This window comes from Pseudoliparis swirei, chromosome 23 (assembly GCF_029220125.1).
Source record: "Pseudoliparis swirei isolate HS2019 ecotype Mariana Trench chromosome 23, NWPU_hadal_v1, whole genome shotgun sequence".
NCBI lineage: Eukaryota > Metazoa > Chordata > Actinopteri > Perciformes > Liparidae > Pseudoliparis > Pseudoliparis swirei.
Window position 1 is genome coordinate 14,549,758 of NC_079410.1, and position 27,240 is coordinate 14,576,997.

Here is a 27,240-nt window from a genome sequence, read left to right on the forward strand (position 1 = left end):
AACAAGTGCACCGTGATAAATTAGAATAAGTCGGACTGATGAGGGTTCGCGGTCGGGTGTGTTTGACTTGGTGGGTCGGTGTTATCCAGTGAGGTGTTACAGGATGAGGGTTCCCACAGCTGGCCGCCATCAATCTCAGGACTTATTTTCAAGCTCCAGTTCGATCTTTTTTTTCGACTCTTGTTCCTCTCCGTCTTTATACATAAAACTAAGTGAGTTAAGACGGGGTGGTCCCCTTCGTTCTACGTGGGATGCGGGCAGATGGGAGAGGCAATGGGGTGGATTGGTTGATGTGTGTTAACTGCTGCCATGCCGGATGGTTTCCTTATGTGTCCCACATGATCCAAGCTGCAGTCCGCTCTCCCACACTGATGTCTCTCCCTGCAGAGACATGTGTAAACACGGATTAAACACCAACACCGGCCCATAGGTAGAAATGGCCCCGTGTTTTCAATGAGTTCTGTTTGTGTGTGCAGTGTTTGACTCGCCTGTGTCTTGTCTAGATCTATTTGTCAGGTGTTTTGACACCACAGCGAGGACTTCAACCATTTGGAGCACATTGAAGGACAGATTCACTCCTTCCTCCATAATTTGGAAAGATGCCATATTCCAAAAATATCCTCCGTCAGTGCGCCAGCTCACATTGTGTGCAGATGTAGATTGACTGGCTGAAGCCGCGGTCCAAGACATGTCAGGAGTGATGTATGTTAGTGTTTCAGCATTTTGACTTCAGTCCAACCTGCTGCTTCGATTGCACTCAAGAACTTAGAGTTGGAGGTGCGACGTGCACTGTTTGATGTCACATTTCCCATAAATCCTGATGCTTCCTGTCACTGGGGACATGACTGTATTTCTCCCTCCTCCCTGATGTCGCTTCAGTTATTTTAAAGAGAAGAAAAATGGGTAAGAAAAACTAATAACAGCATATGCACTCAGATATAAAGTTGACAAATGTGCTGTTTTTACATGAGAACTGGAATAAAGTTGGCTGTTGAAAGAAACTTACTGTGAATACTGCAAACAAAAGGTTTTTATCTCGCTCCAGAAGATGACATGAAAACTCATGGCAAATAAAGAGCGGCAGACATGTTGTAGGTTTTGTTAATCGGAGTCAGGATGGGAACAGCTGTTGCACATGTCAGAATACGGTACTCTGTCCATCCATAAGAGGTTCTGCATTGTTATCATGCTACTTCCGTCTTTGCTCAACCAGAAATGATTTCTATCAGATGAACGTAAACATGGACATCTCAGGCTTTAGAACTATGAACAATGACTCTTTCTTTGCTTTGATGTACAGCTGAAGTCCTCCGTGAAGCGGCAAGCCAAAAACTCTCTTCAGTATTTGACCATGAAAAGAGGAGGAGTAATTATTTAAATATGGCTTCATGCGTTTTCTTTCTAGTGTCTGAATCGCGCAACAACTTCTTGATTTTAAATAGCTAATGAAAGCATTTAATAACAAAGGAGCGCCACAACAGCACAGCTTCTTTTAGCCGAAGGTGACGCTTCTTTAGGGTTCGTGTTTGACTTTTATCGCCCCGAGCATATTTTAATGTGTCTTTGCTTGTTCCACAATGTGCACGCCTGTTTCCTGTTATCTATTTTAGACGTCTTTCTTTCTGCCTTTTCAGCTTTCATGCACTCTTGATTAATCTTGACAGAGGGAAACCCGTAGTTTGATTAGTGTCTCCATATAAGTGCTCCCTGCTGATCAAATTATAATTCTGCAGTCTATCTGTCACCCCAATCTCCGTGTGGTTCACTGCATTCAGGCCCTCGTATAGAAACCAGTCAAGGAAGGAAGAAACATGTAGGCCTACAGAGACATTTCACAAAGCTGATTTTTTTTTCTTTCCCAGACTAACTTGTCCACAAAATCAGTGAAGTAAAAATTGAAATACTGTTTTTAAAACTAGTGTTTTTCACCAATATTGTGCTGTCTTCAGTTCCTTCCCTCTGCTTCTGTATTTTCTGTTACCGTGGGAGATTTTATCACTGAGGCTTGATCTCCGACATGGAGCAAGAAGAAAACAAGCATGTTGAGGTGCTGATAAGACTGCAGGGGAACCACCCTCCAGGTTCACGGGCGCACATGTGCTGCTGCTTTTCACTGTGGTTTGGCCGCCGGTCTGCAGCGCCATACTTTCTGCTTTCAGCCTTTTATTTTAATTTGCTTGAGGTGATTTTCACAAATGCTTTTGGGTGTTTTTGTAAAAAGAGGGGGGAAAAACGAAAAGTGCATTTCTGTAGCTGAACCTCAAGTCTGCTTAACGCGTTATGGACTTTCCCCTGAGATATTGTGTGGTCAACTCTGGGAATAATTTGAATCATTTAAAATGTTATGAGTATAAGCTTGCGGAGGTTTGTCTAACCTCCTATGATGTCTTCATGTATCCAACCCAATTGAATTAAAGAAATAATAATGTTTAATTTGGACAAAAAACAGTAACAAGTAAAAAAACAACATGTCATTTGGGATTCATGTGCTGTATTTGTTTTGTCTTCATATTTAAATTACGAGGAAACAAGACTCCAGGAAGTCAATAGTCTTGGCCAAGAAATGTCTGGCTCAAAACCTCCAATAAAACAGGTTTATTTAAAGATTTAATTTAATAATATGTTTATTAGTGAACTTTAGAGCAGCTGATTCCAGGCTTTAAACTAAGCTCAGTTAACCGGTTGTTGGCTATTGCTTCATATTTACTCAAGAGTATCAATCCTATTATGCCAATAAGCATATTTTCCAACAGTGAACAGTGGTTGAATGTAACTTAAGTACATTTACTCCAGTACTGTACTTGTGGACACATTTGTGTTAGTTTACTTTGAGTATTTCCATGTTATGCAACTTACTTTTAATTTCCTTCATCTCAGAGACAAATATTGGACTTTTTACTCCACTCCATTTATCTGGCAGCTCTAGTTACCTCTCACATGACAGTTTGTCATCCCCTTTCTGTCCAGTGAAAACCACATATCTTCAGATGTGTCATATGCTTGTGATGAACTGAAATATGAACTGTCCTTCATGTGTGGTGAATTCCTTCTACTTCTAAAGCTAGATAAGCTGTGTACACTTTTAAAAGCCTCTTTAATCAGCTATGATCAAATGATGTCGAGAAAAACGCCCAACAATATATTAACGTTAGCACAACCATAAACATCAACAGCAGTAAAATGCAACGTACACATTAATGCATCAGTAATATTGATCCAGAAACATCAAATATATTAATAAAACAGTCTTTTGTACTGAGTAATATTTTTAATGCAGGACTTTAACTTATATATCTTCACATTTCACTCTTGAAACATTCTTTTCACGCATTCAACATGAGTTTTAGTTTAGCTACAAAGACAAACTGGACAAACGATGCAATGACATCTCTGTTTATTGTATTATAGATGCTCATTCGATTTGCACACATTTTTTATTTCTTTCTTTTACATTTTATAGTGTATTTCTGTTTCTTGTATCAACTCTAAGAAATTCACATTTACACAATGCATTTTACATTAGTAGGTAAGTACAGGTGACATTCAGCGTTTTCGGGAGCAGGTCCTGATCCTTCTGTATCACGTTGCTAACGACATCACAGTGAACCTCATCGTAGAGTTCATGTTACGGCAGATTACATGACTGGTAGCCTCGGAAATGGAGGTACATGATAAAAGTTACTGTACATGCAACACCTCTGCACAGTAGAGCTGATTTCTATTGACTAATAGCATACGTGAGTTTTAGAGCAGGAGTCTCAGGGTTTTGTAATGCTACACGACCCTATTAGTTGCCAGTCTTTATAGCATGTTAACACAGAGCATGTCTTCACTGGCAACCTATGTGTATAAGTCTCTTAATATTGGTGCCAGGTTTATACAGTTTGCTTGAGTCTCCAAAGGCCATCTGACTTACTAAAAACCTTCATCAGAAACACACGTGAAATTATAAAACAAGTGAAAAGAACTGCAAAAAATACATTAAAAATTTAAAAAAACACATGCATGAAAGGCAATGTCACAAAATTGGGAAAAAACCCCCTTCAAAAAAAAACCCCAAATTTCAAATTTTTTTAAAAAAAAAAATTTTTTCAGGGGGTGGTGGGAAAGGGGGGTTTGGGGGGGCCTTGTGGCCCCCCGGGGCTCCCCCGGGGGGTCCTCCCCAGCTGAAACAGCGTTTTGGGGGGGGAATCCCTTTGTTGGGTCTTTTTGACCTCCGGGTTCGTCCCGCATGGGGGGGTACCAAAGGGGGGTACCAAGGCCTTCCGCCCGGGGGCCTTCCCCTTTTTCCTGGCACGGCCAAAAAGGGGATGTTTTCCCCGGGGCCCCCCAAATCCAAATGAAAGGTAAGGCCCGGGCTTTCCTCAGTGCCCGGGGGGGGGCCCCGGGGTTTCTCCCAAATTTTTTTTCCCCCTTTTAAACCCCCCTTGGGGGGCCCCGTTTTTCCCCGTACCCCCTTTTTTTTTCCAAAGATCCCTTTTTTCCCCGGGGTTTTCCGGGACCCTCCCCGTCCCTCCCCTTTTTGGGTGTTCAATAGGGGTTTTTTTCCCCAAAAAAGTGGAAAAAATCCCCAGGAAACCCCGGGGTCGGGGAGGGGGAAAGGGGTTTTTCCCCCCCCGGGGGGGGGTTTAGGGAAACCGGCCCAAAAAGGGGGGGTTTGGGAAAATTCCCCAGGGGGGTTTGGGGAAACAAAAAAAAGGTTTCCGGGTTCCAGGGGAGGGGTTTGGGGGGTTGGGGCAATCCCGGGGGGGGGGAAAGCAAATTTTTTGTCCATAAAGGGGGGGCCATGGGGGCTTTTTAGCTTTTAACCCAAAGGGAAAGGGGGCCCAAACCCCGGGAGAAATTTTTCCGGGACTGGGGACAGGGAAACCCCGGGTTGATTTGGGAAACCCGCAGTTTTCCCCAAAAAAGGGGCCCCCCCCGGTTTTGGGGCCCCCAAGGTTAATTTGGCCACGGGTGGGGGAATTTGGAAACCCTTAATTCCCAAAAAGGGGCCCCTTGGGGCCGGGCAAATCCAAAAACGACCAAAATCACCGGGGAAGGTTTAAATTTTGGGAAAAAACCGGGCCCCGGTTTTTAAAAATTCCAAAAAGCTTTTTTTTTTAAAAAAAAAGGGGGCCCCTTTTTCCTTTTGGCGGCCCCGGGGGGGGCAAAAAATTTTTCCTAAATTTAAAAATTTTCCCCTTGGCCGGGGCTGACCACCCAGGAAGGGGGGGGGGAACCCCAAGGCCCCTCCCCACCCTAAAAAACCAAATCCCCAATTAATTCCCAAATTCCTTTTCGGCGTGGGGGGAAGCCAGAAGGGGGAAACCCCCCCGCCCGGGAGTTTAAACCCACACAGAAGGACCCCCTGCCGGGTTAACCCACGGCCCCGCTTGGGGACAGTGCAAAAATTACCAAAAAATCCATAATTTTAAAACTTTCCCCAAATGGGGCCAATTACTGAATTTTTTTCCCCAATGGGCCCGGGGGTTTGGGCTCAAAAACGAAAAATCCTTAAATAAACCCAAAAAAAATTTTTTTCATTTCGCTCCCTTTTGGAAAAAAGAACCCCGGGACCAAAGAACAAAGTGGCAACCCAAACCCTAGCATCAAACCGGGGAAAAGCCTTTTTAAAAGGGGGCCAGGCCTTTTTAGCTTTCTTACTTTTCAGGGTTTTTCTTTATTATTTTTAAAAAATCCCCCAATTTAAATTTTAAAACTTTGCCTTTTAAATTTGTTTTCCTCAACCCCCAAAAACCTTTTAAAAATTTTGGCCTGGTTCTTTTCTTTTTTTGGAAAACCCCTTTGGTGTCCTAAGCCCCCCCAAATTTAAAAAAGGTTTTAATTTCCCAACCCCTTTTGATTTTTGGGGGAACGGTTTATTTTTTTTTTTTAAAACTTTTTCCCCGCAACCCACACTTTTGATTGAAAAGCCCCGGTTTTCCCCCAAAATTTTAAAGGTTGCCCGCCCCTTCCCTTTTTCTTTCCAAAACCTTTTTGGGGTGTTCCGGGGCCAAGGGTTTTAAATTAAAACAATGGGTTTAAACTGAAATTTTATTTGGGGGGGAAACCATTATTTAAATTTGCCAACCCCAAACTCTTAAACTTTCCCAGGGAGTTTTTTTCTTTTTTTTTTTTTTTTTATTGCTTTCCCCTTTGGAAAAAAACCCTTTTTTTAACCCTTAAGGTTTTGGTCAACGTTTTCCCGTTAAATTTTTTAGGAAAAAAAGGTTTTTGTTTTTACCAAAATTTTGGGTCAATTTTTTTTGGGGTTTTGGAAAAATTTTTTAAAAAATTTTTTTGGGGGTTTTAAAAAAAGGTTGTATTAAAATTTATTTTTAAAAAAAAGGAAGTAAAAGGGGCCCCCTTTTCTTTTAAAAAAAACCCTTTTTTTTGGGGCCCCCGGGTCCTTTTTACGCAGCCTCTTTTTCCCCGTTTTAAAAAGGGGGGGCCTGGGGCCGGGGTTTTTTTTAAAAGGGGTTTTAAAAAGGGAAGGGAACCCCCCGGGGGAAAACGGAAATTTTTAAACAATTTAGACCCTGGGGATGGGAAAGGGGAAGTTTGGGGGAAAAAAAAAAAAATTTTTTTTTCCCCCCGGGGTAAAAAATTGGGCCCCCCCCCTTTTTTTAATTTTTTTCCCTGGTTTTGTTTTTCTTTAAATTTTCCCTTTTACAAACTTTTGATTCAAATCCCTTTTTTTTTTCCCTCAAACTGATTAAAATTTAAAATTTTAACTTGAAAAAAGGCAATGGCCCTTTTTTTTTAAAAACCCTTTTTAAATTTTTTTTGTTGAACCCCATAAAGGGGAAAAAAAACTCCCTTTTGGAAAATCGGTTCTAAAATTTTTCGATTTTTTAAATTTTTGGGGGCCCCGGGGGAAACCCCCACCCCCCATTTAAAAAAACGTTTTTAAAAGGGCCGGGGTTTTTTTCAGGGGTTTTTCCAAATGATCCATTTTAAAAAAGGGCGAAATTTTTAATTTTTTTAAAATAATTAAATTTGCTTTTTTTTTAAAAAAGCTTTTCCCAAAAAGCCCTTTTTTTTAAACACCAACCCCTATTGGTTTTGGGGGTTTTCAAAGGGGTCTTTTTAATGTTTTATTGGAAAGGTTTTGAAGGGGTAAACCTTTTTTTTTTCCAAAAGGCTTTTTAAAAAAAAACAAAGGGGGGGGGTTTTTAAAAAAAAAACCTTCCCCCTTTAGGAAAAAGTTTTAAATAAAAAAAGGGGGTTTGGTTTTTCCTTTAAAATTTTTAAAAAAAAAAAGAAAAATCCGATAAAAAAAATTAAAAAAAATTTTGGGAAAATTTTTTAAAATTTTTTTTTTTTCTTTAAAATTTAAAAGTTTAAAATTTTTTTTTTCTTTTTTAAATTAAAAAATTTTTTTAAAAAAATTAAAATTTTTTTGGGGTTTGGGGGGAAAGCCCCACTTTTTACCCGAAAAACCCTTTTATAAAAATTTTTTGGAAAAACCCCCTTTTTCTTAAAATTTGCCCCCTTTTTCCGGGGGGGCCCCCCAAAAGGCCCCCTTTTTCCCCTCACTGGGCCCCCAACAGGATTTTTCCCCCCCTTTCCCCCCATATTTGAAAAAGGGGGCGCCCAGGAGCATTTTCCCGGAAAAAACCCCACCCCCCCTTTTCCTTTTTGAAACGAAGCCCCCCATGTTCCCCACCCCAGCCGGGTTTATTTAAAAGGGGGGGCCCCCCCAAATGAAACCTTCAAAGGGCCAATTTTCCAAAATTTTTTTAAAAAAATTTTTTTTGGAAATTTAAAATCCTAGTTTTTAAAAACATTTTCTTCCCCCCCCAACGCAACCCTTTTTTTTAAATTTTTTTTTTTTTTTTTAATTAAAAATTTTCCCTTTTTATAATTTAAAAAGGGTTTTAAATTTTGGTGGAAAAAATTATTTATGGTTTTGAAAATTTTTTAAATTTTTTAAAAATTTTAAAAAAAAAAAATTTTTTTTTTTTAAAAATTTAATTTTTTTAAACCCCAAATTGAATTTTTAAAAAAAAATTTTTTTTGATTTTTTCCAAATGCCATAAAAAAAAAAACCCTTTTTTGGGTAAAATTTGGGAAAAAAGGAAAAAAAAACCCTTAAAACTCCCTTTTAAAGAACATTAAAAAAAGTTTGGGCAAAATTTTTTTTTTTTAATTTTTCTTTGAAAATTTTTTTAAAAAAAATAAAAGGGTTATAAATTTAAAAAAAACCAAAAAACCAAACAAAGTTATTTTAAAAATTTTTTTAAATTTTTTAAAATTTGTTTCCCTTTTTTTTTACAAAAAAATTTTTTAAATTTTTAAGTTCCCAAAAAAATTTACAAGGCCCTAAATTTAGTTTTTTTTCCTCCCCCAAACCTTCCCGGTTTTGGTGGGAAAAAAGGGAGGCCCGGTTTTTCCCCACCCCAAATTTTAGTTTTTTTATCCCAAAAACCTTTCGGGTTTTGGGGAAAAAATTACCCCTGGTTTTCATTTGGGTCCCAAAAAAAACCTAGGGGGCCCCCCGGGGGCCCTGATGGTTTTTTCCCAAATTTTAAAACAAACCCTTTAAAAAACCAAATTTTGGGGTTTGGTTTTAAAACCCCAAATTTAAAAACCGAAAAAAAAAACCAGGCCTTTTTTGGGGAAAAAATTAATCATTTTTTTTGGGTTTTTCCAACCTTTTTAAAAAAAACCCAAAACCCCAAAAAACTCGGGCCGAGGGAAAAAAAATTTAAACACAAACTTCCTTTCTTTAAAAAGGAACCTTTCACATTTTTACCCTTTTTTTTAAATTTTAAATTTTTTTAAATTAAATTAAATAAAAAAAAAAATTTTTTTATTTTTTGGGTTTCCCAAAAGGAAAGCCAGAAATTAAAATGGGGGGAAAAACGTCTTTGAACCAAAAAACCCAAAAAAAATTTTTTAAAATTTTTATTTAAAAATTTAAAAAAATAAAATTTTTTTTTTAATTTCCCTTAAAAAGTAAAAAAATTTAAAACCCAAAAAAAAATTTTTAAAATTTTTTTTTTAATTTTTAATTTAAAGGCCAGGAAAGGGGGCCCCAAAAAAAACAAAAAATTGGGTAAAACCCCCGCCACTTTTTGGGTTTCTAATACTTAACCACAACATTAGATTTTTATTTCGGTGCCTTAAAAGATCCGGAGAAAAAACGGGGTTTTTTTGTTTTTTAAATTTTTAAAAAAAAACTTTTGAAAGAAAAAATTTTTTGCATTTGGGTCAAGGGCCCTTTATAATGTTTTTTTTAAAATAAAAAAAACTTTTTAAAAATGGGAAAACAGTTTAAACAATTTTTCCCTTTTTGGGCCCCCCTTTTTGAGGAAAGAAATTTTTTTTGGTTTTTATAATTCTTAGGAAAAAAACTTTAAACAAAAAAACCCAAAAAAAAGGGTAATATTAAAAATTTTTTTTAAAAAAAAATGTTTGAAAAAATTTTCCCCTTTTGGTTGTTTTTTCAAATTTTAAATTATTTTTGGGATTTTTTGGTTTTAAAAACAACCCTTTTTCTTAAAATGGGGAAAACCCCTTTTGGGCCCCTTTTGGGGGGCCCCAAAAAGTTAAAAAAGGGAAAAAAATAAAAGGGAAAATTTTTTGGAAAATGTTTTCCCCTTTTGGGGGAAAAATTTTTATTTTAATTTTTCCAAAAAAATTTTTTTTGGGCAAGGGGGTAAACCCGTGGGAAAAAAGGGGTGTTTTTCTTTGGGAAACCCTTTTAAAAATTTTGGGTTTATTATTTTTTTTTTTAAAAAGAACCCTTTTTTTTTCCCCCCGTTTTCAAAATTTGTTATGATTCCCTTTTTTTTCCCCAAAAAAAAAACCAAAAAAAAAATTTTTAAATTTGGGGAAAACGGCATATTTCCCGAAAAAAACTTCCCGAATTAAAATTTCAAAAAATTTTTCCAAAACGAGAATTGTTTTTTTTCCCCGGGGCCCCACCCCGGGGTTTTTTAAAAAGGGGGAAAGGGAAAATTTTCAAAAAAGGGGGTTTCTTAATTAAAAACCCCTCCCTTTTCCCCAAAAAAAGGGGGGGAAAATGTTTTAAAAAGGGGGGGGGAAGACGCCCCCCCTGTTTGGGCAAAAAGGGATTTTTTCTTTGATCAAAAAGCAAAAAGAAAAAAGAAAAATCCCTGAAAAAAATTTTAAGACCCTTTTTTAATTTTTTTTTTGGGGGGGAAAAAGATTTTGGGAAATTTTTGGCTTTTTTTGTAAACAAAAAAGGGGAATTTTAAAGGGGGTAAAAAATTTTCCGGTTTTTTGGGGAAGAAAACAAATGAAGGAATTCCTGGGGTTTATTTTTAATTTAAGAAAAATTCGTTTTGTCCCCAAGGGTTGGGGGAAAGGGCCCCCGGGGATAAAAAGGTTTTTTTTTTTTCTTGTTAAAAAAAACGGGAAAAAAAAAAGGTCCCTTTCCCGTCTTTTAAAAAAATTTTCCTCCCCTTTTTTTGGGTTTTTGGTTTGGTTTTTTTTTGTTTTTTTTTATGAAAAATGTTTAAGGACAAAAAAAATTTTTTTTCCCCCAAAGGGATTTATTTTTTAAAAGCTTTGGGGCCATTTTTGGGGGGGGAAAAATTTTTAAGGCCCTTTTTTTTTTTTCATTTTAACTTTAAAAAATTTTTTTATTTTTCAATTTTGTAGAAATAAATAATTTTATTTTTCAAATTTAATTGCCCCCTTAAAAAAAAAAATTTTAAAAGAAAAAAATTTTAGTTTTTTTATTTTAAATTGGAAGTTTTCAAACATGCATTTTTTTTAATTTTAAAAAAAAAACCCAACCCAAATTTTTTTCTAAAGGGAAAAAATTTTTAAACTTTTTTTCCGATTTTCCTGTTTTTTGAGGTTAATGATTTTTAAAAAATTTTTTTTTTAAAAAACATTTGGCCCTTTTTTTTTTTTTTCCTTTCGGGGGTGGTGGGGAAAACAAGGTTTTTTTAGGTTTTTGGGGAAAAAAAACCCCTTTTTAATTTGGGGGTCCATAAATAATTTAAAGTTTTCAAAAGCGAGGGAAAAAAATGATGGCTTTTTCTCCAAAAAAAAAAATGAAACAAAAAATTAAAAAATTTTTTTTATTTTTTAAAAAAATTTAAATAAAAATGTTATTTTTAAATTTTTTTTTTTTAAAAATTTTAAGAAATTTGGGTTTTTCCGGGTTTCCTTTAAAAAAATAAAATTTAAAGAGGGCCCCAAAACCCTATAAAAAATATTAAATGGGGGGGCCTGGGCAGGAAGGGAAAAGGTTAATTATTCCCCCCAAACAGATACTTTTTTCTTTTCCTCCCAAAAAAAAATTTAAAATTTTTTTAAAAAAAAATTTTGGGGGGGGAAATTTTGGGGGGGTTTTTTTTGTTTTGTAAGGGGCCCCCCCGCCCAAATACAACCGTCTTTGAGTTCTTTGGGGGGGGGGCCCCCCCTGGGAACCCGGTTTCCCGGGGGGCCCCTTACTCCCCCTTTTCTAAAAACTTTTCGGTTTTTAAAAAAATTTTAAAATTTAAAACCTTAACAAAAACCCTTTTTAATTTTAACCTTTAAAAAACCCCCTTTTTAAACCCCCAAAAAAACCAAAAATTTTTTTTTTATTGGGTGTTTGATTTGGCCGGGAATTTTTTGGTTCAAGGAACTGGGAAAACATTTTCACTGGGGGAAAAACAAAAAATTTTTAAATTTTTACGGGGAAGAGGGTTTTTTTTTGGGGGGTTTTGGGGTTTTTTTTAAAGGGGGAAAAGGGTGGGCCCCCCAAAACCAACAACTCGTTTTGTTTTTTTGGTTTTAAAAACTAAGGGTTGGGGCCCCCCACTGTAAAATGGGGCCCCGGGATTGCCCTGTGCCTGGTTTTGGGAAATGGGTTTTTTATTAAAAAATGGCCCCTTTGAAAGCCCTTCCTTAAAAATTTTTTTGGCCCGTTTTTAAAAGGGGTTTTTTAATTTTCCCTTTTTTTGCTTTTTTATGACCCCTTTTTTTAACCTGGGGCCGGGGGGCAACCAAATTTTTAAAAAAAGAAAAAAATTTTTTTTTTGTCTTGGAACCCAAAAAAAAAAAAGGGGCCCCAAAACGAAACCCCTGGGTTTTTTGTTAAAGGGGTTTTTTTGGGGTCCTTTTTTTTTAAATGTCCCCTTTCCGTTTTTTTGGTTTTTTTTCCCTTTTTTGCATTTTTAAAGGGAAAAAAACCCTATTTGTTAGTTTCAAATTTGGTTTGGAAAATTTTTTTGGAATGAAATCCCTCAAAAATTTCGAAAAGGGGAAAAGGAAAAAAGGGGGGTTTAGGGAAATTTCAAAAAGGTTTTTTTTAAAATTTAAAAAATCGAAGTAAAATTTTAAAAAATGTTTTAAATTGCAAAATTGGTTCCCCTTTGTTTTTACCCTTTTTTTTCCAGTAAAAAAAACCAAACAAAACTGGCCCTGAGGGGAAATAAATTAAAAATTTTTTTTTAGGTTTCGTCGACAATTCTTTTTCAAGGGTTTTTTTAAAAAAATTTTTAGGGAAATTTCCCTTTGGGGTTTTTGTTTTTTTTGGAGGAAAAGGGGCGCTTTTAAATTGGGAAACCGTTTTAAAAATTTTTTTTTGGTTCTGGGTTTGTTAATCCCGGGCCCGTATTTTAACCCCTTAATTTTGAAAAAAATTTTTTTAGTTTTTCCTTTGGGGCAATTTTTTCCCCCATTTAAAAATAAAGGGAAAAATTTGGGTTTTTTCCCCCAAATTTTTTTCCCCAAAAAAACAAAAAGTTTTTAAAAAAAAAATTTTTCTTGTTTTCAATTTTTTTTTGGGTTTTTTTTTAATTTTAAAAATTTTTTAAAGAAAAAGAAAAAAAACCCTTTTCGGTTTCGGGGAAATTTTAGTTTTTGGGGTTTTTTTTCATTTTTTCCCCTTTAGGCATATTTCTTTCTACCTTTTTAAAAAATTTCTGAATTTTTATAAGCCCGCCCCACTTTTGAGCCGTCCAACCAAAGGATTTGATTTAAATCCCTCCGACAAAATTAATTTCACAAACAGGATGAGAAAATCAGCGAACAGCTTCCTGTTCGCTGCAGAAAACATATCTGCATGCATCATAGACCACCATGAAAAGCCTTGAAATATCATCACCACCACATGTGACTGCGTCCATATGACCCACAGGCCCACTGGTGCAATATGACAGGGCTCTCCTTTCAAACGGGCGTGTCACAAGGTCACTTATCGTGCCATCTCCAGTCCCTGCCGCTGCTTTACTATCGCTTAAGACGAGGCGGGTCAGAGGTGAGAACAGCTGCATGGGTGGGCGCTAATTTGGCAGCAAAAGGCTTTATTGTGGCCGACTGTAGGAATACAGTCGATGTTCTGTATGTTTTAAGGAGCGTAGGGTTTGTTTTGATGGCTGTCAGTCCAGTCACGTTACAGCCTCGTGTGAGGATGGACGAATCTTCCTCCATCCTCGCAGAGGAACATTGTGAGACCTCACAGGACTCCATTACTGTGCCTTGGTAAGAACTACGTGCGATCCCTGCAAGAAGCAGGGGAAATACTCATTCCTGGCATCTCCCCATGGGAAATTTGGTCCACACACTTGCTTCCAGTCCTCCTACACAACTTCCAACTTCAAATGTGTTGCGTGATTCAGAAAGTTTGAATACTGCAGGGATAAAACAATTTTCTCATGTCCTTGCTTCTATTAAAAAAACAAAGACCAACAAGGCGGAACTTTGATCCCTAGCGAGAGCCAACACAGATGTGGTCGTTTCCAGGTGCAATGAACATGTGGGTACTTTCCATCATTTAATATCTGCTGAAATACTGAACAAAAACTGAAAAAAAGGTAAAAGAATATCACCTGAGTCCTTTTCTCTCCATGTTGTAAATGAATCCCACAGATTTCTTGCTAAACTTGACCTGATTTATGTTTTGAGATGCAAAGCTGAGCCAAGCAGAAGCCACAGTTGATCTTTGTTGTGTTCAAAACATCTGTGATGATGATTCATTGATGATAAAAGTCTAAATGTTCCGCTTTTGAGGATGTTTGGTATACGTGGAGGGAGTCATCGTCTATGTTATTACCCCTTCTTCCACCTCCTCTCCCAAACCGAGTCCGCCTTAAAGAGAAATATTGCAACTGAAGAACGAATCACAATATTCATAATAGAAGCCGCTATTAAGATGTTCATTTAATGCAGACAGCAGGTCGATAAAAGGCCCTGCATTAGTAAATGCTCCTCCTATTAATCACACCACAACGTAAGTGGCTCTGTGGTCAAAGTTTGCATCAAAAACATCACATGGATGTTCCCAAGAACTAACGGTGACCACGAACTTCCACTGACGTTGTTGTTGGGAAAAGGTTGTTTTGGTTTAGAGTGCTGAAGATGTCGATGTTTACACTTAACACTCCTTTTTTATCTGATATTGCTTTCAGGAACGATAGCCGGACTGTATCAAGAACATCAGGAGCAATGCCACAGAATACATTTTCACCTCCCAGATTTGAGCCTCGTGACCCGCTGATGAGGTCAATTTCCTGCCATGAGGGAATTTACAGCTTCCTAGGTTATAAGTTGCCTCTACTGGAGAGAAGCAGCTCAACTCTGAACTTCTGCTTTGTGGGGGAGCAGATTATTCATTGTCTCTTTGTTGACACTCCAGTAGTCTTTGACCTTTTAATGCCGGAGCTTTCAACTCGCTTCCATTTGAAAACACGACCAGCACCGACCTTTGACCTCGAGCGTTCCCACAGACACATACGGGAGTCACTGGCGGCCGGTTCGAGTGGGATTGAGACGCATATGATGATATCCTAAACAGCGTTGACAAATCCTGACAACCAGTGCGCTGCATGCGCTCTGCTCTTGTTCTGTTTGAAGGGTGCTGTCACTGCTCACCATTGTGTTGCTGGTGGGAAAAAAGCTCTGGTGCATTTGGCTGTTTGGCAAAACAACCACAACAAGACAGCTTGAAAAGGAAATGCACCAACTTATTATTTGTATTATTTATGGAGTCCCTTATTGAAATATAAGTCAAACGTAGTGACCACATTTACCTACCAACTGTCCCTCTTCATAATATTGGAGTACAAGCAGCTTTGGCTGTCATTGTTTATGACATAGCAGGTCCAGTTGCAGTCTAAACTAATAATAAGGAATGCATATCTATTTATTCATGATCACCAGAGAAAACCCATAATTTGTTAAGTAATGTTTTGTTTTAATCATTGCTGAAACTAATAATCATTTAAAAGATTAATCTAATAATTGTTTGATGTATAAAAACACCTTCAAATGACTTGTTTAGTCCAACCCACAGAAACCCACAAATATTTGGTGGACTGTCACAAATAACAAATAAATGAAAAGCAGAACATTTTCAGAATGTATAAACTGAACGTAGAGACACAAAACTGCTTCGATAAATCGACTGTCAAAGTAGTAACTCATTTGTGATGCTTACGACGAACAATGACCATCACCATGACTGTCCGATGAGTGATGTTCACATCAGTCAGTCACATCAGCTTGTTTACTCCTCCTGGTCTCTGTGTAAAGACAACAATACATCCTGAACTCGTGACCTGTGCGTGTGGCAGACTTACTGTGGCAGATAGAGTCGATGTTGGGCGTGCACTCCCCCAGCTGTATCTCACTGTCCTCGTCACAGAGGGTGCAGGGCAGGCAGGGGTCGAGGGAGCTGTCCCGGTCGGAGTAGGTGTCGTCCACGCACTCCTCGCACACCGTGTCGTGCTCGTGTTCGCAGTGCGAGTACACGCCCCGGCCCGCCGGGCACACCGTACACGGCTCGCACTGGCCTTGCACCTCGTCGAAGAAGAAGTTGTAGTTGCAGATGCAGTTGGCGTCGTTGGAGTCGGTGCAGGGCGTCTCCATCCGCATCAGGCCGGTGCACTCGGTGCAGGGCCGGCACTGCTCTGTGACGCTGTAGTGCTCCGAGTAGGTCTCACCTGCAGACGAGAGGACAGGTCGGAGGAGACGAGAGAGGGAAGGAAACGAGATACGGGGCAAAAGTGAAGGAGGTTATAGGAGGTGCGGAGAGATTGCAGGAAATATGAGGAGATAAACAATGAGTCTAATGACATTAATAGTGTTTACTGCACATTCATTAGAAAGGAGGACACATTGATCCACTGGGCTCTTGGTGATTTGTGCTGCGGGAGAAGAAAGGTGCTCTTGTCGGGGAGCGAGTCGAAAGCCTGCTGCGCTCATTACGGTATTGATCCCAACGTGTTTGTGCTGCGCTGAGTAAACTGCTTTAATCTCAGTTCTACACACAGAGTGAAGTGCAGGCGCATCGACATGCTCAGGCTGATGATAAACACTTGTGTTTATTATACCCAAGCCATCACTCTGGCATATGTATAAACTAAAGAGAGTGTTCACGAGTCAATCTGACAAAATGGGGAATTTCTGGGAGGCCAGACAGTGTGTGTCATTTTGCTTTCAGTTCTCTCACATTGTTAAAACTATTTTAAACAGAAAAACATTATTTGGGGTTACTCTTAAATAATGTATCATTATCCCCTTAATTGGTAAATATAGAATTGATTTAACATGTTCTTCCCTTGAATCTACTTATGTTAATTTATTTATTGTTCCTCTGTAGGATGTTTATTCATATTCTAATTAGGACCAATAACTACTTTAAACCGTTCATGCATCTGATTAGTTGATACTACCACATTAGCATTGTTATTAGCATTATCAATAATAGATGAGTGTGAATGAATAAAGATTGAGATTGTGCAGCCATGCTTGCAGCTCAGTGAGGCTGGACTTGATGCTAATGTTAGCATGCTAGCACGCTTGTAATTACAACACAACATTCTGATGTTCATCTTTTTTACTCTCTTAGTCTCACTTTCACTAATCAGCTTACAACACACAGTCCAGTCCAAATATCTTTAGTTTTGTAGATGTTTAGTCATAAATACTTCGTAAACTTTGACCTGATGAAGGCTCACCAGAGTTATTATTGATGAATGTCTTTACAACATGTTCGATTGCATCTCAAAGGGACGATGAGTGCTGAAAAGTCCGTTTTAGTTCTGGTTTGGGTGAAACATTTGTTAAAATCTTAATGTCATCCTGCAAACCGACTGCGTACTTTTTATTGTTTCGGATGTAAAAATAAAAAAGTGCCTTTTAAATGTGTCCAAAAGAACAACTCTGCTGCATTGTATTGATTTTCTTTTCATGGGTTGTGAGAAAAAGAGGTAGCGGAGTCGTGGAGAACAGTGATGAGCTGAAAGAGGCAAAAGCCGTCCTGACTAATTGCTTCAAACACTTCAGATTTGCTCTCCAGGAACTTTTACGACGGGCGGATTCAGAAGAGTTCATCGCTGAGGAAGTGATGACCTCAAATTGGTTTATTCTTACACTGAGATTTCCTCAGGCAAGTAATCTATACATATTACATGTTCATATACCATTATTTTCCAATATAATTGGATGCTTGCTGAATTATGCATACAATGAGTGACAGGGGGGCAGTGAGTGTGTTTTTGTGGTTGAATGAGATGGGAGTGGAGTGGAGAGGCTGGCAGGCGAATGAATCTACGGCTCAGACTGACCACGGCGGCCGCTTCTCCAAATGTTTTCTGTGGCGAAAACATGAGAGGGGAGTCAGAGTGCAGCGGGAAGTTTAGCATCCTGCATGAAAGTTTCACAACATGAGCTGGAGAGACGAGAACGCCGAATGTCTGAACAGATTATTAAACTCTTAAATGACGCTCTTTATTTCATGTGCCGCAGATAGCAAGTTAACACCGGTTTACAATGCCCTCGGAGGTTAAACGGTCTTTCTCTTGGCGCGAAATAAATCACCCAGACTGGGTGTAGCTATAATTATAGCGTGAGACTTTTTTTCTTTTGCGCAACCCTGATCAGCACACACACATACAGTATATATCTGAGGGTGTGTTTCCCCGTTCTCGTGTGTGTCGTGTCGAGCTACAGCGTACTGTCAGTGTGAAAAGCCCCGCAGCAATGTCCCACTACTTGCTTTGCCTTGTAAGCGGCTCTGGCAAATCAACGCTGGCACAAGACGGGGAGCTCTAAACACCTTGTAAACAGCGGCGCGGCTCAGAAGCCGATGATGAGAGCTGTCACCGAGCGGAGGTAATGGCATAGAGACAGTTTAGGGAGCAGTACGAGTGGACGCTTGTCTCGCTCGAATGAATCTCGCGACCGCTCGATGGGAAACAGTCGGTGAGGGTGGGCTGATGAGCCTGAAACCCGAGTCGAAAAAACATGATTTAGAGATCAAAGTCTTGATGTACGACTGGAAGAGGAAGGGGAAATGAAGCAGTCAGGGATGTAAGTCAGTTTCCTCCTCAAATAGAAACACACACACCATCAGATTCAGTGTTTTTATCTTCTCTCTATCTGACATTCACTGTCTGGAGGCAGAACTGATAGAGGAGAGTGACATCGACTGAACAGTCCAGACGTTGACGGATAACAGACCTGAGAGGTAAATGATTATTTGAATTAGTGAGCTGGAAGCCTTTGTTTTTCTTTGCACTCGGGCTCAACCGGCAAAGCTCTCCTCATTCATTTCAATTATCCCACAGTGTGCAGGCTTCCTTTGCCTAATTTTAGTCTGCATGCATGAATGAGGCCCTTCCCGGTCCTTGTGAGTATAAACATGTCTAAATGCCACCATATGCAGCGGGAGGAGTGCGTGGCGTGGCGTGTGATTTATGTGTTGGTGCTTTCATCTTGGGGGCTATAAGGAGAAAGTAAAAGGCCATCCAGGATCTGGTGGAGAGTGTCTTCTTTAATGAGAGATGATCCTTTCTTTCTAATTGTTCCCAATCGAGCGATGACCGGGTCATCTGGGCAATCACCGCTTTCATGTTCGGCAGTAAGAAACATCCGTATAGGTAAAGGGAGATGTGGGGATGATGCACTTGAAATGTGACATTTTGACCCGTGAAGACCCCCCCCCCCCCCCCCAAAAAAACACTGATGCGTTTCGGTCCCATTAGTGTCATCAATAATGTAGCTCTGGCCAGCCTTGAAACTGCCCGACCAGCTCCTCAATCAGCACTTAAGGTGTAAGCTTTTAGCGAGGACAGACATTTCAGCTCCTCGGCAGCGTGTCAGGGGCCACGTTACAGCGGTGCCACCATCTTCCTCCGGACCCTCCGCTGACTGCGGATAAATCATCAGCATTTGGAAAGCTGCCTGACGGCTTCATTTGTCTTCTTGAACGTGAAACATTGTTTCGTGTAATTGTCGACGTGCTTCGTTGGTCGACGTTGCTTCCCTTCCAGGTGTGTATCAGGTGGATATCACCAAAGCTATTATTGGGAGTTTTATTTTACTATCAACCCGTTGCTCTTGTATCTTGTGCTGAGCTGTAGTGCCAGGTGGTATCTTCCTCTGCCACGGAGGACTTGCCAAGGGGAAATCTCCGATTTCCTTTTCTTCATCCCTCTTAATCCAACGATGGAAGCGATTCTCGATGCTCCGTTTCATCGCTCAGCAGACGAGGCTGTGGTTCTACTCTCCTTCCTGCTTTGAATCCCCAGTGAGCGTCGCTCCAGCAGCTCTTCTTAATCGCTCTTCTGCCTTTAGTTCGCTCAGGTCTTCAGTCGGTTTGCAGGGCAAGCTTTTCGGTAAGGTTCAATAAGTGAGACAGGTCCGGTTGTCTCGTCTCCCTTGACAGCAGCGAAAAGTGGAAGAGACTGATGAATATTTCAGCGCTGCTGACGCTTTCAATCATCCCAAGCCAGGATCGGGAGGCCATGAAGTAGGGGCGGAGGGGGGGGGGGGGTTACACTGACAGGAAGTGGGGAATTAAGGGGGGTAGCGGTAAATAAAGATTCACCCATATTTACCATGAAACAGGAAATGGATGTGTTGCATTCTCCTCTTTAATTATTCATATCTGCACTTTAGAAAATGTATTCATCGCGTTGGTTTTCCAAATAAGGTCAGTGTTTCATCCTCTAACTTCCATGAAAATCCCACTCAGACGAATTTTAGTGTGTGTGCTCCTGTGGGCCTCAGGTATATACGTTGAGATTGTATCTGAAGAAACCAAAACTATATTGAAACCAAGGAAAATGCATTCGCACCGGAAATTGAGTGCAACCTCCTGGGTATTTGAGCTTAAATGTTGAGTGTTTATCAGCGGTGAATATAAGTGTTCTCTGTTAGAGGCACACTCGGCTTTTCAATATGGTTTAATTAGCTGGATCAAATGAGTAAAGATGCATTGATGTTACAGTATGCATGATGAATGAGGCTATCGTGGCCTTTGGTGCTTGGCTCTCTAATGCCATTGTATCCGTTAATACAGACGGTGAGTCATAACAACCGGGAGGAGAAGGAGGAGGAAAGTGTGTGTTTGTGTGTGTGTGTGGGGGGGGGGGCATGCGGCTGAGGATGGCAAGAACAGGATGGAGAAAAGAGGAGACACGACTAGAGTTGGTGGGATTCGCTGGTGCGGGGGGGGGGATAAATAATAGGGAAAAGGAGCTATGGTTTTCCTACTACGCACCGTCTGCCACTGTCGACGGCAGGAATATGAAAAGGATTACGACATGAAAGACAAATTCCTCATGACGTCAAACCTGAGATTTGAGTCCAGACGCTTGAAGCTGCAGCGTGTTTCTCTACAGACGGCGGGCTGCTTCACTCCACCAATTTCCATCTCCAGTCCTTCATATGCAACGTTTGACAATAACTATTATTTGCTCTGCTCGCTTTCCAGCGACTGCAAAGCACGACTCGCCCGCTTTGTCGTTTTTTTACAGAAATAAAATATTTTTGGGGCAATTTCATGGCGTTACCTTTTCTACATCTCAGAGTTCGTTTATGCGAAATGGATTCTCTGTCTATGTATATGTATATTTGTACTTGTATTTTTCCTGTGGCATTGTCGCGCTCTAGATTTACAGGATTGGCTTTCTGCCCCTGAACCCATCGCTGCAGCTCTTGACTTCCTCGAGGCGAAGAATAGAAACTTCAAAGCGCTGAAATCCGACCAGATTTGAGATTAACAACAGAACATAACACAGAGATTAGCATCTGTCGTGCAAAGCAGTTCAAGGATAATCAGAGTCTCACATTTGTCTGGACGAAGAGCGTTCCTGCCAACACAAATTGAATCGCTTCCCACAAAACGACATCCAGTGGGCCTCATTGTATTTCGGTGTTAAGAGACCGTGTGCACCATCGGCCGGTGTTTACATGCCGCATGTGTGCGAGCGGATTAATACAATCAATCGATGGTGAACGGAGAGTGCACTCGGAACGTCTAAACAAGACTAATGTGGGGTTCCTGCTCAGCGTCGGCCAATGCAACATCTCCAGCTGACACGACCGGCACGCGCCAAGAGAAAGTGAGATTTGTCTCGTTGCTGTACCCCAGCTCCTCCTGAGCTGATGCAGCGGGGCGCGTGACCTGAACTCTGACCCACGGCGGCATCAAAAAGGCCAAAGAGAGCTCCAGGAATGTGACGCAAAGAGACTGAGCGGAACTCATTTGTCGGCGGCTCTTCTCGCTCACGTCCTTCTCGGGGATGCAGCGCGTTGGCGTCCGTCCAACCCGTGTGGAGCGAGCGGGCGCTAATGGTTCACAGCCCGGCCCGAGCCGCGAGCGAACACATTTGGACTCACTTAGGAGCATCAAACGTGTGACAGTTCATACAAATGAGGAGTAAAGGAGTTTGTTTTGGCTCTGGTGTTCTTTTTGTTTTGGAGTTTAAGGCCGGAGCCGCCATCAAAGGTGGGTGTGTGGATGAAGATGAAGATGACGTGAGCGCGGAAACGTTGCATTCATCGGGGTGTGAGCGGGTCTCGACGCCGGTGATGACATGCAGATTAAGTGTGTGTACACTGTCTCCAGATTGTCTCCTCTTCCACTTGGCACCTTTCAGGAAGCGGACTTTCTGTATCGTCGTGTTTTAGCATTTTTTGTGTGAAAGTTACTTCTCCCGTCTATTCAAGGGTCAGTCTATTCAAATCAATGACATCGAGAAACTGATTTTGCAGGTACACTTTTTTTTTCACACATGGTTTGTGGAGATACTTGTTGGGCCGGCAGCACAAACCTCCGAACACAAAACCACATGTCTAATAAGACCAGTTTATAACTTGTAACGTGTGCTCATATTTTATCACATGAAAGTGAGATAATTGCCAAAGTAGATTCACTTATTTTATTGAATTAACTTTTATAAGAGCATCTGTGGTATTGCTAAACTATTTGCCAATTTTTAGGACAAAACTCACTTTGGTGTTGAATTTTAAATACTGTGTATGTGATTTAAATAACATCTTCGTTATACCTAATAGCTTTATTAATAGTTAACATGGTAACTTACCATGATTGTATTATTGATTATTGCGACATTATACACATGCATTTCCTAATTATTGTATGCAGGTGGGAGCAGCTGTGAGCATCAACCCCTGCTTACAATCAGCATTGACACACACACACACACACACACTTGTTCTACTATACTTGTCATTAATAAAAACATCTTTTCTGTTGCTATAGTTTGGCTTGTGTCTGTTTGTGTGTCCTGTTTTCAGTGTTAGTTAGAGTGTGTTCCATATTTCATGAATATCAACCACTAATTAATCTATTTGTTATAACTAATGAAGCCTGTATGCCTTCTCAGACATCGATGCCAGTGGGTTTTCTTTTTTTACAGAGTGTGCACTTGTCTAAATCTGTTCACAGAAAAGTCTCAACTCACTGTCCAAACACTGGGAGCATTTGGTCTGCGTGGCGCCGCATTTCTTCACCACTCCCTCTCCGGGTGGACACTCCTCGCAGCATTCTCCGTTGGTGGTGTACTTGCCGGAGTCGCAGGGCACCTGCACCGCCCGGCCCGTCTTGGACGCCAACGCTAACATCACCTGGAACACGGGGACAGCAGCACGGGGCGTCAGAGCAGCACTTCCACACACAGCCAACCCCACGCGGCTCAGGGCCGCGCCGACCTAATCATACGCAGCCAAACTAATTGATCAAAATCACTGCCAGGTGTCGAACCTGTTCTTTCAATCCGAACGGCATCAGGATTCATCATAAATCATGTCGACTCCACACTAGACACACTTTGAACAAGTCTAAACTGCCCTAATAGCTCCCCTGAAGGCCCATCAGCTGGACTAGTAAAACCATGACAGGCTCAGGCCGAGGCAGTTTTCATCAAATCCTGTGTGCGCGACATTATACACATGCCTATTTTAATTATTGTGTGGAGGTGGGAGTACCTGTGAACGTCAACACCTGCTTACAATCAGCATTGGTACACACACACACACTTGTTCTACTATACTTGTGGGGACAGCACATGTTTTTATAACTTAAGAGGGCATTGCATAGCCGAGCCCTAACTTTCAGCAACGAACAAGTCTTAATAGTACAATGTAATGGTTAACATCGCTTTATTCTGTATACCAAATGGAAGATGAATCCCATAATGTGAGATTTGTGTTTACGTACACACAAAGCAAACTGGGTGTTTTCACTAGAAAATAGGATTCTTTAAGCTTTTCCAGAGCTCTGTCCATAGCAAGGTCGAGACCCTCAGTGGACCGTATCTTGGAAATTATATATATTGTAGTCAACTGTGAGATACTCTTTGAACCTGATATAATTGTGCCATGAATCACGAATGTGACAATACTCCATTTAAAAGGTTTATTTGCACAACAAAAAGGCGCATTCAGTAATAGAGCTGAAGACTTCTAAGGCATAAATATGTCATCAGAAAGACGTCACACCCTAAAGTGTCGTAAGTGACGTATCTCGCTGAAGCTGTGGTGCCTGTGTCTTTTCTACCTGCATGTTGCTCACACCCACAACGGGGAAGGTAAGGTCATACGTTTGTTTATGGATTTGGAGAAGTTCCCCAGCGAGCTAACAAGCCAAGGTGACGAGCATGTTGGGGATGCCCACCGTGCAGGATGAGATATATAGTTCATAACTAAAGGATACTACCACACATCTATAATGAACTGTGACTTTCTGGACTTGCTCAATTTTCTTTACAATTCCTAATTATGAAATTCAACCGGGTTTAAGAAACTCAAGTATTTTGCTCTTGACTACAGTAAATGTTTCCCGCAACAGCGTCCCATGGGGGACATCGTAATGGGCGGGACTTTGTCCCTCGATTTGCACGTTAATCACAGATGCGCATGTTTACTTTACTTTACATGCCTGTACTGTAAATACACCCTTTCCTCATGACTCATAAAGCCAAATGTCTTCATCCTGTCTAATCTGTTATCACTTCCTCTCGTGTTGCATTCCCTGAGTCCTCTCTGATACAAATGACACGCAGCTCTGCTGGCAAGAGAACTGAGGCTTGTTCCACTGGTGTGTTTGCAACAATGTTAAATAAAAGGAATTTATATCCAGACAAAGACAATCATTATACTGAAACACTTTCATGTCCCGCGGTTCTTATTATGTAACGAGCAAAAGCTCATTTCCATTTCATTCACATTTGCTAAGTCTTTTTCTCTCTCTCTCATTCGTCCCTCCCCTCCATCCTCTCCCTCTCTCTCTGCTGTCCCTGCTTTCACTGAGAAACAGATGTAGAGAGCAGCCAGCAGCTCTCCCTCATCCTCCCTCCTCTTCCTCAACATTTCCCCCTTTCTGTCCTCCCTCGTCTTGCTCTCGAGATGCATTTCTCCGCTTTGCTTTACAACCTGCCACACAACTCAGAATCTATTTCAATATAACAGCAGGGTTGAAGTCACTTTTTTTTTGTCTGCAGAAAGGAACTTTGGACACGGTCCAAAACCTCAAGAGTTTGCTCTTGTATCTGCGGAGGAAGGATTCATGTCCCTAACTCCCTTTCCGGTGACATCTCCCTGGAATATCGCTCACAGCGCAGATTACTGGCAAAATCAACAGTAGATTGGTCCACCAGCAGCAGGAAGATACACACACACACACACACACCTACACACACAACAACAGCGTACAGTGACCTAGCTGTGATGTTTCTGGTTTGTACTCTTCCCAATGTCATGGTCAATTTGACAGTTTATTTCTAAATTAAATTTGACCAAAGTGCAGCCGACCGTCGCCACCCTTTAAACCAGCTGTCATAACAGAGTGTCCCCCTCACATCCAGGGCTGTTCACATGATGACTGAGCCGCACAGCCCAATTAGACCAGCTGCTGTGGACATACCAGGGAGCCGGGAGGATGTGTCCTCTCCGCTCTGGGCTCCATCATCCTCCCATAATCAACTTTGTTCACGTAATCAGAGGAGCCTCATCTCTCATGTCAAAATCAACCCAAAAAGTAACAGCTCACGTCGAATATGAATGTAATGCGTGACATTTACTCCCCGGCATATTTAGCTCTTATTTCAATATCCCAAATGTATCCTAAAAATTGACGATAATGACTTAATCTCATTGATGCAGTCTGGGCCAATGAGGCGCCTGTCAGCACAGCAGGCTGCTCCTGGATGTCTGGAGGCTTTCCAAATGTAAAGCACACGTCAATTTTCCAGAAACTAATCCCAGCAGGGCTGTCTAACTTTTCCTGAATGTTTAACAGTAAAGCTAATAGGTTAGGACTTTTTTATAGAGGAAAACACCACAACACTGATGCAGTTCACATTTAAACGCCAGTCAAAATATCATAGAAATGTCAGGGACATCACAGAAGCCTCGCAGAGCTCTAAAGTTAAGCAAAAAAACCTAATTAAACGTCCCGACGGGATTATGAAAGGGATATTATAGCAATATCATAAAAGTATCTATGGGATATCCACGAAAATCAAGCACCACAGTGGAAGGAAATATTGACAAAATCACCACTCAATACAGTCTATACATATACCTATATATATATATATTTCGGCAAACACGCACAATTCCTGTTTTTGGCTACTTACCAAAGCGCACAGAGTCACCAGCGATAAAGTAGTAGTCATCCTGCGTCGCCTGCTGGAGTCACACAGAAACAGATCTTGTGCAGAGGAGCAGCGCTATGTGGAGGAGGAGGAGGAGGAGGAGGAAGAGGAGGAAGAGGAGGAGAGCCGCTCAGCAGGAGTGATCATTTTATTCCCAGTGGCAGCGGATTTTATCAATGAGTCCGCACCATCACGAGTCTGTCCGGGACCTCTGGACTGGAGTCAGATGTGGCACCAGCACACAGGAGGAGGAGGAGAAGAAGAAAAAGAAGAGAAGAAGAGTTGGAGAGGAGGAGGTGGAGGTGGAGGTGGAGGTGCAGAGACCGTCCTGTCCGGAGTACTGCTAAGCTGCTGCAAGTGCACTGCGGAGGAGGCGAGAGGAGAGGAGAGGAGACGAGAGAGGGGGCACGTCTCTCCAGTTTTATACCTCTGATACTCCCGCAGTAAGACTATACAACCTGCTCCTCTCTCTTTCCCTCTCTGCCCCCCCCCCCTCTCTCTCGCTTTCTCTCTCTCCCCACTCCCTCTCTCTCTCTCTCTTTCCCTCCCTCTCTCCCCCCTCCCCCTCTCTCTCTCTCTCTGCTGCTTTAATCTCACGTGAGGTCCGACTCGAAGCAAAAGGGACATACAGATGATTTACATGTATAGTAAAGCACCAACATGAATGTGTGACACACTTCGTCGCTTTACGAACGCTCCACTCATCTCTGAGCTTATTAAGCCGTTCCCCTAATAGCTTGATGCCACACAAAGACAGCTCCATAAAAATATACTTATATTTCCCCAATTCGGTGTGGATGAACTTGACTGGTGCAGCACAACTGATCTGGGTCTCATCACCAAACTCATCAGATCAGTGGTTGAGCCCAGGCGGCACAGCAGTACACGTGTCACCTTTACCTCTGGGTGTAACAGTATCAGACCATCCACATACTGTTGTCCATATCGTATATCCATCGCATAATCTAATTTTCAATATTACCAGTGAGCCGAAGGCTGCAGTGGATTGCATTATCATGACATGTGTTTCTTCTTCTCCAATTATGTTGATAAGGAAGGCAAATACATTGTTAAAAATAAGAAACCCCTTTCATATGATGGACTTCAAACCCCGGACGAGCACAGAGCTGCAGCCTCAGAAGCATCACCACAGGGAACCTCAAGACTGCAGGTGCTTCTAGTTTGATATCGGTTCACTTTAGTTTTCGCCGAATCAGATGAGTAAGTTTGATAAAATCGACCTTTTTAAATATACTTTGTGCAAAACTAACCCTCTTGTGTCTCAGCTAATGAGCGAGCGACATCAGAGTCCCATCAGTCAGTCCACAGGGTGCGTTGTCATCATGAACCACAAGGGGGCGACTCAGCTGAGCTGCGACCA

The 27,240-nt window shown here is 40.9% G+C and overlaps 1 protein-coding gene across 1 annotated transcript; it reads right to left on the reverse strand.

Moving 5' to 3' along the window:
* Nucleotides 1-325: 325 nt before the first annotated feature.
* On the reverse strand, nucleotides 326-26,278 carry ngfra (nerve growth factor receptor a (TNFR superfamily, member 16)). Its single transcript, XM_056406977.1, has 5 exons — nucleotides 26,048-26,278; nucleotides 25,842-25,934; nucleotides 22,668-22,830; nucleotides 15,531-15,893; nucleotides 326-381 (listed from the first exon to the last, which is right to left on the reverse strand). The coding sequence occupies exons 1-5, from the start codon at nucleotides 26,048-26,050 to the stop codon at nucleotides 326-328; spliced, it is 678 nt and encodes a 225-aa protein (XP_056262952.1). The 5' UTR covers nucleotides 26,051-26,278.
* Between the last annotated feature and the right edge of the window lie 962 nt (nucleotides 26,279-27,240).

Excerpts from the sequence above, each read along its gene's own strand:
- ngfra (XM_056406977.1), bottom strand. Across the intron at positions 22,831-25,841 it reads TGGTGACTCTGTGCGCTTTG|GTGATGTTAGCGTTGGCGTC; the intron begins GTAAGTAGCCAA and ends CCCGTGTTCCAG. Across the intron at positions 15,894-22,667 it reads ATGCTCCCAGTGTTTGGACA|GTGAGACCTACTCGGAGCAC; the intron begins GTGAGTTGAGAC and ends TCTCGTCTGCAG.